This window comes from Phodopus roborovskii, unplaced genomic scaffold (assembly GCF_943737965.1).
Source record: "Phodopus roborovskii unplaced genomic scaffold, PHOROB, whole genome shotgun sequence".
NCBI classification, from domain to species: Eukaryota; Metazoa; Chordata; class Mammalia; order Rodentia; family Cricetidae; genus Phodopus; species Phodopus roborovskii.
The window spans coordinates 9,014,935-9,031,423 of record NW_026126416.1 but is presented as its reverse complement, the minus strand read 5'-3'; the positions used below and the strand labels follow the sequence as shown (position 1 = coordinate 9,031,423).

The 16,489-nt window shown below is 41.3% G+C and overlaps 1 protein-coding gene across 1 annotated transcript in view; it reads left to right on the top strand.

The window, feature by feature from the left end:
- The window catches only part of Cfap61 (cilia and flagella associated protein 61), a 266,015-nt gene that overhangs the window by 37,132 nt on the left and 212,394 nt on the right, over positions 1 to 16,489 (top strand). The window contains exon 7 of the mRNA XM_051183146.1: positions 733 to 949. Within this exon, the coding sequence (XP_051039103.1) occupies positions 733 to 949 (217 nt within the window). The remainder of the gene's footprint in view (positions 1 to 732; positions 950 to 16,489) is intronic.

Genomic DNA, 16,489 nt, shown 5'->3' with positions numbered 1-16,489 from the left:
TGACCATTGCAAGAGCTTCAGTACTCAGAGACTTAGTGTGCAGAGGGTTATTTGTTTGTAGATCTGTTCAGACTTCACAGAATTGTTTCCCTGTAAATAGCCTTCTTCCCTTCTCCTCCATGACCAATCAAGTGATAAATAAGGGTATCAAGAGATATAGAAGAGTTTCTCCCTATTAAGGAGCCCTGAACTGTGACTGTTCTCTAAGTTGGGGTTTATCAGATGGATCAGGAGCAACCCACTTTACTAAGAGCTATGCATGGTGCGTGGGGAAGGGCAGGGTGAGAAAAATGTCTAGGTGGTCGGGGTTTATGGATGAATAAAAAGAAAAGCAAACGCACCCCAATTCCACCTCTCTCTCTCTCTCTTTCTCTCTCTCTGTCCCTCCCTCTCTCCAAAAGACCAAATTCTAACTCACTAGCTGGCAGAGGGAATGGAATAGGCAAGGTGTGGGGAGTGGCTCTGAAAGAGGTGTAGCATTCCAGTGTCTCCTCAGAAACACTCTGGCCACTCCCTCAAGTTACTTCCCAGCTGCTATGAGTGTCCACAGCGGTCACTTGCTGGATATGCCTTTGAATATGTTCTATAGTCTATGCATTGCACTGGATACAAGAGCTACTTCCACCCTTAAATAACTCAAGAGTGTCCCCCAAGCTACCAGTGGGCCATATGCCAAGAGTTTGTGGTAGATCCACCTTAAGTCTGATAGGTGACTGCATTGTGGTGTTCCAGGTAGAAGGCAAGGCTGTCGGGTTCATGAGTGTGTGCTCCAGCGTGAACTTGACCCTGCTGCATGAATGCTTCGACCTGGGCCCTTTCCATGGATTCTGTGTCCCACATCCTGATGACCTTCTGGAACCATCAAAGAAATCAAGTATTCAAGAAAGTCAAGGTACAGTGGCTATCCCAGGGCATAGCAGAAAATTCAGTACATGTCTTACACACAGCTGTGCTATTTGCTGAAAGGGCATCTTAAGTCTCTTCCAGTCACGTTTACTGACATCTTGATGAAATCTGCGGGTCCAAGAAACAAACATGCACAGTATAATTAGACATGGTTTACTTAAAAAAGCAAACAGTTTTGAAGGTTTGATATGCGTTTAAACTTTCATCTTTACAATCACTACTTCCGTATTTATGTCTTTGGCAAATCCTCTTTAGCATGAGTCTTTTGCAAGTGGTCATTTTTATCTTGTACAGCTGATTCCTAGCTATGTGAAATGTCAGTTTTCAACTTTTTATAGGTATGTAAGTGTGTATGTCTATATAGGTTTATGCTGAGAGTGTGCGTGGGCATGCTCATGGAGGACTGAAGAGGGTGTCTGATCTTCTGGAGCTGGAGTTACAGGTGGTTGTGAGCCACCATATGGATGCTGGGAACTGAACTCAGATACTCTGCAGGAGCCATAAAATGAATTTTGAAATATTGTCTGGGTCAGCATTTCATGAAGTAGGATGAGGTAATCTCAGACTTTGGTTATTAAGCATCACAGTGGCTTCATGGTTATGTAGCTAAGTATGTTCTTGACAGATACATACAAACAGGCTGGTGAGCATAGGTTGTCAATTCAATTCTTATCTGGGTCCTCCATGTGTAGGGTGAGGATAACCCCCATCAGATAGGAGTTGTGAATTTTCACTGAGGTATGACATGCAAAATGCCTTACTTGGCATCCGTGTCTTGAATGAAGTTAGTGAGAAGTGTTGATAGTAGTTAGTGACCATTATTTTTTTATTATTGGCCATTCCCTCACTCTTTGGGGGGGAAATCAAGATTTTTAAAATTGTACTGCTTCCTCTAATATGAAGTGTTTTAGTAAGGTTGTTCAAAAATAAGATGAGGAGCGTTTATGGTTGGTGGCCCAGGACTTGGTATCCCAGTCAATTGCAGGTGTCATATTAGCCAAACTTATCCCCTCAATGGGAAAAGCAGACACTAGACACATGGATACAGACCTGTCCTGGCTGAGCATACTCATTACATAGAACCATGAAGGCCTCTGTGGAAAGGTGCTTCCCTTTTGTACCCATGACAGCATCCTTCCTGAAAGTCAGACTTGAGTCATTACTGCTTCATGGTGAACGGTGGCTTGCCCAGGCTCTCAGGGAAGGAAAGTTCAGGAGGAACATCTAACCACCATGAGATAATCCTGAACTAGAAGTTGTCACAGCTGCTTTCCAGTGCTGGAAGTCTTCTTTGAAGGTGACACTAAACAGGAGCCAATGTTCTCATGTATAAAGGAGAGATAAAAATAATACCCAACCCAGGGAATGGTTAGGAGGAGTAAATATTAGAATTGTGATGCACTTAGCTCAGTGGCAAGCATGTATTTTTTTTCTCTTTTTCTGTGCTATCATTATTTAAAACAAAACAAACAAAGGAACAACAACAACAATAACAAAAACCCCAAACAGCTGGGCATGGTGGCACATGTCTTTAATCCCAGCACTCAGGAGGCAGAGGCAGGAGGATCTCTGAGTTCTAGGCCAGCCTGGTCTACAGAGAGAGTTCCAGGACAGTGAGAGCTGTTACACAGAGAATCCCTGTCTTGAAAAATACTAAACAAACCAAATCAAACCAAATCCCCCAAAACCAAATAGGAAGATAGACTCCTCCTAAGGCTGAATCCTTCTGACACTCCTGGCATTCCTAATATAGAACAAATGAAAATTCCTCTCTCAGGAATTTTACTGGAGGGAGAGGAGGAGAGTCAAAGTTGAACAAAACATCTACTATGTTTCTGTGCAGCAAAAATCTATGGTGTCAGGAAAGGCAGGCAGCTGGCTTCTCATTAACCTCCTTCAACCTGTTCCTTAAAATCGTTTGCTCTAGGACAGGGTCACAGGTGAAGGAAGTAGGGAAACTTGTTACCTATCACAGGGTGTTTATTTTTGAAAATTGGTTTTCTGTTCACTGACACAAAGATGATTCTTCATGAAATTGTTACCAGGGAGCTTCCATTGTAGAACTGAGATAACTCAGGGATGGAGTCATAGGCCCTCAGCAGCTCATTATATCCAACACCAACAAATTCCACAGCCATCTTTTTATCACACCAACAGAGGAGACTCCAGAAAGACTGAAAATGAGCTGTGACTCTGTTCAGTTTTTGTTGCTCAAGTTAAAGGAATCACAATTTCTCAAAAACATGAACTGGAATTTGTGTTTAAAATGAGCATACATTATTGTGCCTTATAGTTTATATTTTGTTTGATGATTGTTCTAGTTTCTTTTCTGATGCTGTGATAAAAGCAATGTGGGGAGGGAAGGGTTGATTATTTAGCTTATACTTCCAGGTCATGATCCAATATTGATGAAAGTCAGGGCAGGAGCCCAAGGCAGGAAGAAACTGACGTAGAAACCATGGAGGATGCTGCATAGCACCTTGCTCTCATGCTCAGCTAGCTGTCTGATATAGCCAGGACTCACTTGCCTAGGAATGGTGCCCTCCATAGTGAGCTGGCCCCTCCCACATCAATCATCAGTCAAGAAATCTCTTATAATCATGGCCACAGGCCAGTCTAATCTGGGCAATTATTCAGTTGAGGTCTGCTCTTCTCAAGTGACTCTAGGTAGTATTAAGTGGACAATAAAAACTATGAAAAATAGTGGCTTTCCATTTCAAAGGATGTCCATATGCATTACCTCATCTTATCCTCAAAGGTTGACATTGAAGAGTTAGGGCAGGTGAAGCTCTCTCCATTTCATCTCCTCCCAAGCTTGTCCAACATTTATAAATGTCATCAGGAACTGTCTCAAAGGCCCAGTCCAGACTCTTATCTAGCCTCTCTACATCTATGCTAAGTGACAATCTGGATGAGGTGACTTTCTTTTTATTTTGGGGGCTAGGTGTCAAACTCACAGTCTCATGCATGTTGGGAAAGTAGTCTACCTCTGAGCTACACTCTCAGCCCCATGCCACCCGTTTCTTTAGTCACAGCTTCTTAAACTCTGGGTTAAAACGACAGTGGGGCGTGAATGTAGGGGTTACAAAGACTTTAGCCACAATCAAGGGATTTTCAGGGCTTAGTGGCAATGAATCCCAGATGTTTCTGGTGGTCTGGATCTATGTCACATCCTGTGACTTCACTGTAGCCTTGAGTCTGAACACACACACAACATGTATAGTTCGCAGTGCCTTGGTCTGTCACACCATGCCATGGTAAAGAATGTTTCCTGAGAGTCTTATGAATCGTGGTGCTTTACCTTATGTACAAAAGTCTCTATTCCTGCAGTGTGGGCTTCCCTATCACAAGTCTTCAGTGAGCACACATCAAATTAGTATGTCTTTGCTTGGACTTTGTCCAAACATTTGGTTTGAAAATTTGATGTTTGAGCTGCTGACTTGAATTTAATAATAATAATAATTTAAAAAGTCATTAAACCAATCCGGTAACTCCAGAGTTGGATAGGCACAGAGACAGACAGATCTCTGAAGTTCCAGAAAATCTAGCCAAATCGATGAGCTTTAGGTTCATTCATAGAGAGACCCTGTTTCAAAAGAGTAAAGGTGGAGAGAGATCAAAAGGTACCAGACATCAACCTCTGCATCCCCCATCCTGTGTGTGGGAACCCACACTAACAAGCATATACACCACATGCAAAATCACAAGATGAATTTTGGCTCGAGACTAACATAGGATTTCCAATAGTTTATAAACTAGTCCTAGGCATACTGCTGCCATTTTGTATTATACCATACCAGAAACAGCATTCTCATCATTTAATTGTTCATTCAAAACATTCGTCACCTCCGAAAATGTTGGGCATATTCTACTGCCTCAGAGTCAGATATTTTGCCAAGACCTAATTCTTAATATAGAAGTAAATAACATGTATCTAATTAGTATGCAAATTTACCTTTTGTCTTTAATAAATATTAAAATTGGACTGGAGAATGGCTCAACCAGTAACAACTTGCCACAGAAACATGAGGACCTGAATTTGGTCCCAGCACCTTAAAAAGCATGGCACGGTAGTGGGCGCCTGCCATCCCAGTCCTGAGGAGGAAGGGACAGGATGGTCTCTAGGCTTTGCTGGCCAGCTAGTCCAGCTGATCAGTGAGGAGCTCCAGGTTCAGTGAGAGAGCCTGTCTCAATAAGGAAAAAAAAGACATCCAACATCTTCCTCTAGCCTTCACAGTGCTTATGCGCAGTCACGAACACATCAAAGTGCATATACCATGCTCCAAAATGAACAGAATTATATGTTTACCTAAGAACTTATTTCAAATAGATTTTCCTGTGTGATTCATTATTGGTAAATGTTTAATCTACTTACATATGTTATATGCCTATACACCCAGGGCATAAACATTTCTCAGGCAAAAACAGATCTAGAGTGTCAGGTATGTTTCACTAAATACAGCATCGGGGGCTTTCATGTCAGTGAGCTGTTTCATAAGAGATTTCCTTAGCGATTTACCAGTGGCCAACCCATATCCTCAAACTTGATTGTGTGTCTGCCCATGTGTGAAGACACACCCAATTTAAACAACTTTCTTCGGCTGGAGTCTCCACCCCTGTGCCTTCAGGCCTGCTTAGAGCTTTGGTAAGACATGCTGCCCTATCAGTTTGTAAGCTGGAAGACCTAGGAAATGAATACTGACCAATCCCAGAATCAAGCCCCTCTCTGTCTTCTGCTGTCCCCAAGAACTCCCACATCAATTACTGTGCTTCGATCTTTGATTCCAAATTTGCTTCTGAGGGAGCCACATCCAGTAAATCCAGTCTTTCTGTACCAACTGTGAAAGTGTTTATGTTATGCACAACAGACTGGATTGAGGTTCAGACACTCCAGGTCCTTTGCTGGACAGGTGGAGGACTCTGAGATGACATGGGTGGAGGATTGAATACCAGCTGTCCTCTGTGGTCATTGATGATGCACATTCTGTTGGTTGCTTTCCTTGTCCATCCTCAGTCTTCATCCTGAGTTCTCTGTTCATAAATCTCTGATTCAAGTCTCTTTCCCTCACAGGTGGGAAAAACTTGACCTTTGCAGCAGCCTCCAAGCAGAAAAACAGTAACACTTAATGTTCCTCAGATAATAGAGGAGTTTTCTTCCTTAGTTCTTTACATCATTGTGATGAGCCCACTGTCTGTCATGTCAGCCTCATAAATGTCCTCTGAGTCTCAAGAACCTTAGCTGTGCACATTCAGTTTGCCTCTCACCAGAGCAGTATATACACATGTATTGCATGTGCCTGTCCCCGTAAGCACACTGTTTGCATATATTAAAAAAAAAAAAACCTATGATGCATTTGTTGTAAAGTTTGGCTTTTGTGTGCTAAGCAGCCTTGAGTCTGTAGTGGGGTTGACCGGGGTGAGTTCTAAGGATGTAGATTTTGAACTACTAGAAAACTAGTAAGAGCTTATTCACTATTTTTATTTAGTAGAGAATTTACTTTAGAAGTGGTGAGTTCCTGGAATGTTGGAAGATTTGTAAAGAAATGGTCATATGCACTACAGATACAAGAGAGAGTGAGAGAAGAGAGAGAGAGAGAGAGAGAGAGAGAGAGAGAGAGAGAGAGAGAGAGAGAGAGAGAAAGGAGAGAATGCACAAATGCTTACTGCTTATATTGGAGAGTGTACCAAGTGAGGTCTAGGATGTTAAGCCTCTCAAGGTGTACAGAGTCACATCAAGGTGTTCCGTATGCCTGGTGGTTAATGAATATTCTCCTTTAGTGACAGTAAAAAGGCTCTAGGCTCAAAACTGTTTCCTTCCAGTTGGACCCATCGTCGGACCCTTGCGGTGTTTGCAAATCAAGCTGTGGCTTTTGTTAGCTGCATCATCACAATAAAGATTTTGGAATCAGAATTGAGCTGGCAATTTTCTTGATGATGCATAAGGCAAAATAGGGCACAGCCTGCATTTCCACAGCTGTATTGGCATCACCCAGTTTAATGGCTTAAAAAAAAAAAAGACAAGCCCAAAGAAAACAACTTTTGTTCATCATGTAGGCCGGTGTGTTCCAGGCAGCACAGATCTCTGTTTTGTAAGACCCTGCAAGGTTCAGACTTGTAAATCTCATTACACACCCGGGGCCCACCTTACAAAAATCCTTGTAGAATTTGATGTGCTCCTTGGCAGGGAGAGATTTCATTTTATATAGCAGAATGGTTGCCTTTCAAAAAGATAATTAGCATAGCTCCTTGTAACCAAGCCATTCAGGAGAAGTGTCGCTTATTATATGTTAAAAGGCCATTCAAAATAATATATTTTTTTTTTCAAAAACACCGCATGTAAAAAAGCAGCATTGCCTTCAAAATTATCAAACATATCACTCTTGCTGTCAGGAAATGTTTTTTTTTTTTGTCATATTTAATTTCTTTTCATTTGAATTTCCTTCTACTGCCTTCTTCAGGTTTTCTTCTCTCTTGGGCGAGGAAATACCGAGTTCACTTTGTATGTACTGGAGCTAAAAGCAAAAACAAAAACTAAAAAGCAAGCAAACAAACAAACAAACAAACAAAAAAAAAACGAGAAACTACATCAACACTATTATTGTATAATTAAATATCCTCCAGTCTTACTTGGTCCTTCACACAGATTTCAGGTGTGAACAAGATGTGTACAGAGCATAGAAACATTCCTGCCCTTGTATGCCCAGCCTGGACCTCAGTTACCTGTAGTTCTTTAACTGCAAGTTCCCCAGGATTTTGTGTTAAAAACAAAGCATTGTAAACAAGAGGCATCTTCATCTCCAGGACTCCCTCCCCCCACAATTTCCCTGGTAACAAGTTAAACAGGAATTTATCTCCCAGTTCCAAGGCCTCAAGTCCTCTGAGATTAAGGTGCCTTAGCAGGTTTCTTCAGAGACCTCTGTCCTTGGCTTGCTGATGGCCATCTTTTCCCTATGTCTTCGTTTGTCTCCCCCTCCTCCCACCCCATGCTGGTCTATGTTCAATGACCTCTTCTTACAAGAGCACCATTCATACTAGATTAGGGCTCACCTAGTGGCTTCATTTAACTTATTAAATGGTAAGTCCATTTGGTCCAACCAGGCGTCCATCTGCCTCTTCTTAGATGCCATCATGTACAGCCCCTAGGCAGAGGTGCTCATGGCAGATAACAAAGACGACCCAGGGTTGTCTCCCTGCACTGCAGCCTGTAGCAAGGAAACCACCAGGGCTGCTGCTGCAGGTCCTGTCTACCGGAGCAGTCTCCGTCTCCATTCCTTTCTTATTTATTTATTTATTTATATCGTATTTTACATATCGATCCCAGTCCCCTCTTCCTCCCTCCCTTCTTCCCTCACTCCCTCCCTTCTTCCCTCACTCCCTCCTTCTTTCCCTCCCTCCCATGTCCCCACCCCTGCCACCCTCCAGTCCCATCCCTCCCCCCCCCCTCCACAGGTAGGGTGATGCCTTCCAGGAGGGGTCAACAAAATCTGTCAAGACATTTGGAGTAGGGACTAGGCATTTTCTCCTACCTCTAGCTTAGGGGAGTATCCCTCCATGGGGAATGTGCTCCCAAAGTCCTTTTGTGCACCAGGGGTACGTCCTGGTTCCACTGTCAGAGGTCCCTTAGCCAGCCATGCATTCTAACTGAGACCCATGTTCAGGGGGTCTGAGTCAGTCCAATGCTGGGTTCCTAGCTATCAGTCTCTCCATCTCCATTTCTTATCAGCATCCAGGTCCCTCTCTCCCCCTGCCTTTTCTTCCCCTAGCTTCTGGAGGTGTGGTTCTCTGATGCCTCATGGCCAAGGCTGCAAGGCTGAGACAGTAGGAAACCTGGCAGTGGCTGCAGAGTTGGAGGTTCTGTGTAATGTGCATACAAAGTTATGCCAGCTGAGATTTATTTCCCTTAGGATTATCTTTTTATTTAAAGAAATTTTAAATGACTTGTAGTGTTCTGGATTGAACTCAAGACTGCATGCAAGGCAAGTGCTCAGCCACTGAACCTCCAGCCTAAATTCTGCCCTTTGAAAAAGTCTATTCATTTATTATTATTTTTTTTTGCCAGTGAATATCTTGATCATATGAAGGTAATAATAATAATAATAATAATAATAGTAATAATAATAATAATAATGACATTTTCAAGGCTTTAGCAACCCCTTCCAACTTTGATTTTCTAGAATTATGTGCTTGCCAGTGTCACGTAGAAATGTCTAGAAAACAAGAAAATGACGCCAGACCTATGTGCAGACCAAGTTGTCCTCAAGATAGACAGTTTAGGCTCTTGCAAGAGAATCTCATGGGGGCATCTTTGGGTTTATAACATACCAGGAAAAATATGAGGCAGAGCTGAAATCTAGAGCTCACAGCCAGGGACAGTCCTCAAGCCCACTGGGTGGGCCTGTGGGCTATGTAGCAAAACCTGTTACTGATTTTCATTCCAGTGCTGCCTTCTAAGCCCTTTGTAGGATTTCAAAAACAACAGAGGCCACAAACGATGGCAGCTGCTTAAGAATCCATTATTTTTGCAGAGAGCAAGATGAAGGGCGTCTGCGTTCCCACTCCCCTTTCAGCACTAGGAACAACCTGTGATAGCACTCCGCCATGCTCTCCAGCGGTCAGATTCATTTCACAATGGCAGCAACGCGAGCGCTTTGATACAGGGCCTGGAGGTCTTTGAAAGGAAAGTGGCTTTATTTATATTCCTTATGATCATTATGTGCTGGGATTATTTTCCCAGTAGGTGATGTCTCTTTTGCCCATATTTATGAAGCAGGGGAGAAAGCATTTAATGAATTTCAAGAGTGTATTTGACTGTAAAACACATCTCAGTATATTCACATGTAAATAACCCTTTGATTTGTTCTCTCTGGTGACCTTTTTCCTTTGGGGGCGACATCACAGTTTGTTGTTGTTTTCCATTTTCAAATGGGAGGCTGGATGATGATAATGAAAGATTATGCAAAAAAATCCATGTTTAAAATAATGTTGATATGCCACTTGTGCTGTAGGATAATTACAGTAATTTGGCTATTACACTATATGGAGGCAGGAGTTGGTTGGTAGCAAACACAGCAACAGGGGTGATTCAAGGGATTTTCATCCCAACTGGCTGTTTGATCCTGCTGACTTTTCTCTTGAAAATCAATTGCTCTCTATGAATACTCTGAATTCCCCCTTGATTAAATTGGTTGTCAGTGGGCTGCACCCATTACATGGGGGTTGCCCTGAGTTCGCTCTGCTTACAAATGTGTTTTTATTTTGACAACTCTTAACCTATCATGGACCAAATTCAATCTGAGCAAAGATACAGAGGAAATAATTTACTAAAAACACAGTCTTGGTACAGGGCAGCACACAAAAAAGAAACGTAGCATTGTGGATGCCCCGCATGAAGTCAGCCCTTCCGCTACTGGGTCACAAGCTTTCTCCCTCTGGATTTTTTGCTTGATCTTTGGTATTTCCTGACCTCCAAGGCCACAAGGCTCACTCATGCAAAGACCTGGGAGAAGCATCTGGAATCCTCTTTATCTCTTCCTGGGTCATAAACTGTGTCTTTTGGAATCAGGGTTAGAAAATTTGATTTTTTTTTTTTCTTGAAAAGGACCACTAGTATTGAAGATGGAAAAATTATTAGCATAGCTGGGGTGTAGGTGTGTGTGTGTGTGTGTTTGTGTGTGCCATGCGTGCGCACGCGTGACCTAACTCCACAAGGAAAAAGACTACTTTTTTTCCTTTTGTTTTTTTATTGAGTGCTGATTTAATTCTACTTAAAACATTTGGCAGCCAAGGGGAGGGGGGGAATCAAGCAAATCACAAAACTAGCTCTACAAAAATGTGTTTTGTAATAGTTATGGGAAAGCACCCAGCTTCTCTTAGAAATGCTCTGTGGAAGCACAAACACAGGTCTCACAGCAAAATAATAAAATATAGTTTATTCTGGAGCCAAACATGAGTGTTCATGGCCCAGGAATACAGATTCAGACTACCCCAAATACTATAGCCTAATGTAGTAACAGCTTTATGATGTTTTATCATAACAGAACAAAGAAAGTTATAGATGAAAGCATTTTCAAATACATTGGTGGAAACATCAGGTGGGTAGGTCACAGTGAAGCAGGCAAGTCATTGCTGAGGATCTCAGATGTTCTGTGATAGCATTCTTAGCCTGTGGGTTAGTCAAAGCTAAGAGAGCTCATTGTACATTCCAACATGAGTTTTACCTGAGAGTCACAAGGATGTTCAGTCAAATACGGAGATGGGCAATGAATGAATGTCTTTTTTTTTTTTTTTTTTTTTTTTTCTTTTTGCTGGATGCGGAACTAACTATAGTTTCAGATAACTTGACTCAAAACATGCAAGATTCCAGCTCTTCTTTATCACAGAAGAAATAACCTTAAATTGAGGGAGTGGGGGAAGTCAGTTTAGTTGCAAGCCCTTTCCTTTTAAATGTTAGTATGAAGCCGAGTTCCCTGTAAAGAGCGGTGTTTTCTTTTCCCACTGAGAAGTTTCTTCAGCTGCATCCCTGGCTGATTTCTTAGTTCATTCTGTATTGGTTCCCCGGACCCCTTATTTTTCATTTGGAATCAGCTATTATTTTACCCTCCTCGTGGAATTTCTGCTCTGCCCGGGACAGCTCCACTGGTACTTACAGCCCCTGAGGTCGCCTTGGCTGCTTACTGAGCCTGACTGATCCTTCTGGCCTGTGCTGGCTGCCGTCTCTGCTGCTTACTGCTCTGTAGACCACTTAGGCAGATGCTCTCCTTAGACTTCCTGGGTTCTCTTTCTAACTACATGCTCACCAAGGGTGGGGATTCAGCTTCCGAGAGAATTTTCTTTGTTCATTTTGTGTTCTATCTTTTCTTAAAGCCGTCTTTCTTTTTACCTCCTCCTTCAATCAGATTTTTTCTGACTATTTGGCTTTTTCAACCTCGCTTTTAGAACACTCCCCAAACTTTCCAAGGTGTCTTAAATTTATTAATATCTACTATTATTTATATAACCTCTGTTTTTCTGATTTACTTGAATTCATTTTGTCCTTTCTATTGTATTTGCCTTACTTACTCATTTTAATTTTTTATTGTCTTAAAAATAAAAACACTCGGGGCTGTTGAGATGGCTCAGTGATGACGAGCACGTCTGTTCTTGCAGGGGACATGGGTTTGATGCCTAGAACTCAAGTGGCAGCTCACAATCACGTGTAACTCCAGCTTGGGGCATCCAACACCCTCTTCTGGACTCCCCAGTCCTAAGATAAAATAGAAACATTTACTGGAAGAAACCCCTGTCTGTTGATAACCCAGCATCTGAGTGGTTGAGGGCCTTCAAAATAACAGGCAATAGACTGAGGATTCTGGGAAACAAGTGAACATTGGGATACTATCCTTGAGTGGTAAATAATTTGTTACATTGCAAGAGGTAGAGGTGGACATCCCAATTTAATAAAGAGATGGGGTTTCTGGGGGAAAGTGTAGAAAGTTCCTTTGGGTTTCTTGATGTCGGTGTAAATGACATCTTTCCAGGCTGTCAGCTCCTGCACAAGGAGCTCTTTTTCCTTTTCTGATGGTATTTTGACACAAGGGCTCACTGTGTAGTCTTGATTGGCCGGTGTGTGTGGGGTGATGGTTCAGTATGTAGACCAGGTTAACTTACAGAGATCTGCCTGCTTCCTGAGTGCTAAGGCCTCATCTTCTGACCAAATAGGAAAATGCTTGCATGCCATGTTTCCCAGGGGCACCTGTTTTAAATTTAGACACAGTACCTTTCCATAGCTCCTGACTGCTTAGCTGTCTTTAGTTTGAAGTAATTTCTAGATCACTTTGGTGGCTTGTACATCCAGTCCTTTCCCATTTGAAACTTACCAATACATTTCACAGTCAAAGAGCAATGGGGATTGCAGAGAGGAGTTGGTTAGATGGTCCAAGACAGACAGGTGCAAAAATGGAAGACTACAGATTGGAGTAAAGAAATAAAAATGAATAGTTGGGGCAGATTATAAGCCCATTTTTTTTAGACATTTTTCTGAAACTGTGCAGATATTCATGTGATTTTTGGCTTTGACCTTACATGTTGTGCTACCTTTTGGATTTGTATATATTGAACCAAACTTGTATTTCTAGAATGAATCCAACTTGATTGTGGGATCTTTTTAATACATTATCGAACTTTGTTTTGCAAGTAATTTATTAAATCATGGTCATGAAGATATTGGTCTGTTACTTTCTTGTATGTGTTTTGTTAAAATTGTGTCTGATTTTAGTATCAATGTTAATATCTGTTCCATAGAATTAATTTAGAAGCATTCTTCCTTTTCTACCTTACAGAATAGTTTAAAGATTATTATTATTAGTTTTTGAATGTTCTTGAAAGATTAAGCAGTGAATCTATCTGGTTCTAGGCTTTTTCTTTGGGTGAAGCCTTTTTATTTCTGTATGAATTGGTAAAATATTACTACTTTATGCTCTAATGTTTATTATTTCCAGTTTGGGGTTTGGATAGTTCCTGGCTTTCTGAGACCTTGAGATACATCATTAGGTTATATTTTTTGAGACCTCTCTGTTTTTAAAAATTACATTTATTTATTATTTAGTGTGAATAGGGGTCGGTATGTGTGTTTGCACACATGAGGAGGTCAGAGGACAACTTGTAGAATTGGTCCTCTCCTTTTATTATGTGGGCCCTAGAGACTGAATGTAGGTCATCAGGCTTGGCTGCAAGTCCCTTTACTGACTGAGCTATCTTACCAGACTCTCTGGTTTTATTTTAATGTAGGCATTGATATGTGTATACTTCTCTCTTATAATTACCTTTGCTCTGTCTCATGGATTTTGTTATAGTGTTTCCATTTTCCTTTTATTGTAAGAAGTCTTTAAGTCTTCCTTTACTTTTTTAATGTCCCAATAATTGTTCTAAAGTACATTACTCAATGTTTACATGTTTTTTCTTGTTGCTGATTTCTAGCAAAAAGATTTCTAGTTGTTTGCATGCTGTGATGGTCTGAATGGGAATAGCTCTTTTAGGCTCATCTATTTGAATACTTAGTGCCCAGTTGTGCATCCTAATTCCTGACATTTTGTTGCTTTGCTAATGTTTCTTATATACTGTTTCCTAATCACTTTTATAGTGGGTTTTATTCTTTCCTGTCCTTTATGATTTTTTAAAATCTTCCTGTTATGTCTGTAGATTCTTTTATGTGTCTTCTGCAATGCTGGTTAGTGGTCATAAATTCTCTCTCTCTCTTTTTTTTTTTTTTACTCTGAATGTAAATGGTCTTACTTTTCAAATTAAAAGTCATACATCAGTGCTAAGTCTGTGGCTTAACTGGTAGAGTGCTTGCCTAACATGACCCAAACCCTGAGTTTAATTCCCACCACAGTGTAGAACCATGGTGGCACAATGCCTATAATCCCAGCACTTGGGAGGCGAAGGAGGATCAGAACTTTAAGGTCACCCTTAACTACACAGCAAGTTCAAGGCCCACCTGGGCCACCAGAGATGGAGAAGAAAAGGAAAGGCATAAGGAAGAGGAGGATTGGGGAAGAGGGTAACAGGGGAGGGGAAGGGAAAAGAAAGAGGTCGCTACATATTGATAAAGGGGAAAATATATCAAGAAGACAATTGTAATTACACAATTTCACAAAGTAAACATTTTTAGCCTAGATATAAAGAGCCATGCAATACATTAATAGTAGGTAACATTGGTATTCTATTCTCACCAAGATAGCAATCACAGATTCACCAAGGAACTTCAGCTAAACTGTCACAGATCAAACAGACTCTGTAGATGTGTACAGGTATGTCACAACATGCTGAGTACACTGTATTTCAGCAGCTCATGGATTCTTCTCTAACATAGATCATATTTTAGGTTAAAAGCGAACATATGACTTCTAGTCAGTTCCTTTATATTGCTGTATGAAACACTATGACAAAAGCAACTTACAAAAGAAGTTGTGGTTTTGGAGAGTTATATCCATGGTGCAGCACAAGGAAGGTTGTGGCAGCAAGAACAGCTAAGAGGTTGCATCTTGATCCACTGGCAGGGGTGGAGGAGGAAGGGAGAGGGAGGGAGAAGAAGGGAGAAGAAAGGAGACTGGGAATGGCACATTTTGAAACCTCCTTTTGTGTCAGACCTCCTACAACAAAACCACACCTCCTGATTCTTTCCAAACAATTCTGTCAACTGGGGAGCAAGTATTGAAATATATGAGAGCGATTCTCAAACTACCACTGCATACAAATAGCAACTGAAATCATTGCTTACATTCTGTCAGATCACAATGGGAAAAACAAACAAACAAACAAACTAGAAATTAGCAGCAAGAGAAATTATTCAAACATGTAGAGATTGAGTAATACACTTTAGAACAACACTATAACAAAATATGTGGGATAGAGCAAAGGAAATTACAAGAGAGGAGTATCAATGTCTACATTAAAAATAAAATCAGAGAGTCTGGTAAGATAGCTCAGTCAGTAAAGGCACTTGCAGCCAAGCCTGATGACCTGCATTTAGTCCCTAGGGCCCACATGATAAAAGGAGAGAACCGACTCCTACAAGTTGTCCTCTGACCTCTTCATTCATGTGTGCAAACATGCGTTGATTGATTGTGTGTTAGTATGCGTACACACATGTATGTGTGTGCGCACGCTACAGTATGAATGTTGAAGTTAGAGAACAAGTTTGAGGAGCTGATCTTCTCCTTCCTCGGTAGGTTACTGGGATTGGACCTGGGTCGCCGGGCTTGGCAATGAGCACCTTTACCACAGCGTTTTCACAAGCCCAGCATCCACAAGTTCAGTAACTGTAGGAAAGGTAGAAGCAAAAATAATATAAACAAGAAGTTATAAAGGTAGCTTTTAAAAATAAAGACAAGAGAGAGGAGAAAATGGGAATTGGAAAGCACAGTTAGAATATTCAAAATGTGAAGAGGAGGAAGGGCAGGAGAAAGGTAGAGAATGAAGCAGAGAGTGGGGATATAAGAGTTTCACTGTTATCAGAAGCAGAAGAGAAAAATAACACCAACAAGCTTAAAAAAAAGAATTATGTATATAAAGAAACAAAAGCTATATATACACATATAGATACATAAGCCAAATACCAAAAAGAAAAGTTAATATAGTTACAAATATATATTTAGATTTATTATTTTTATTTTATGTGTTTGTATTTTGCCTTCATGTGTGTCTGTGTGTTTTGATAAAGCTTGAGGGGATCTTGTGTGGGAAGCCTTGAAGGATTCCATGGCAGGCGGGGTGACCAAGGCGAAGGGGGGGGGGATGGATTAAGTGAGAAGTTTTATTAGAAAGGGAAAGTGGGGAGAAGTTAAGAGAAAAGAGGTAGAGAACCAGAGACAGAGAGGAAAGAAGAGAAGAGGGAGACAGAGGGATAGCAGGAAAGTTTGAGTGGGGAGAGAGCTGGAAAAGAGCAGAAAGAGAAAAGAGCAGGGAGAAGAGAGGGAAAGAGAGCATAAGCGGGCGGGGGTCTTTCTTTTGAAGGGGTCCTTTGCACCTGCGTGCAAACTAGTACTCATTGAACCCTGGGCTGACCAGGGTACTGCCTGAATACATTCTGCCAGGTGACAGGGGC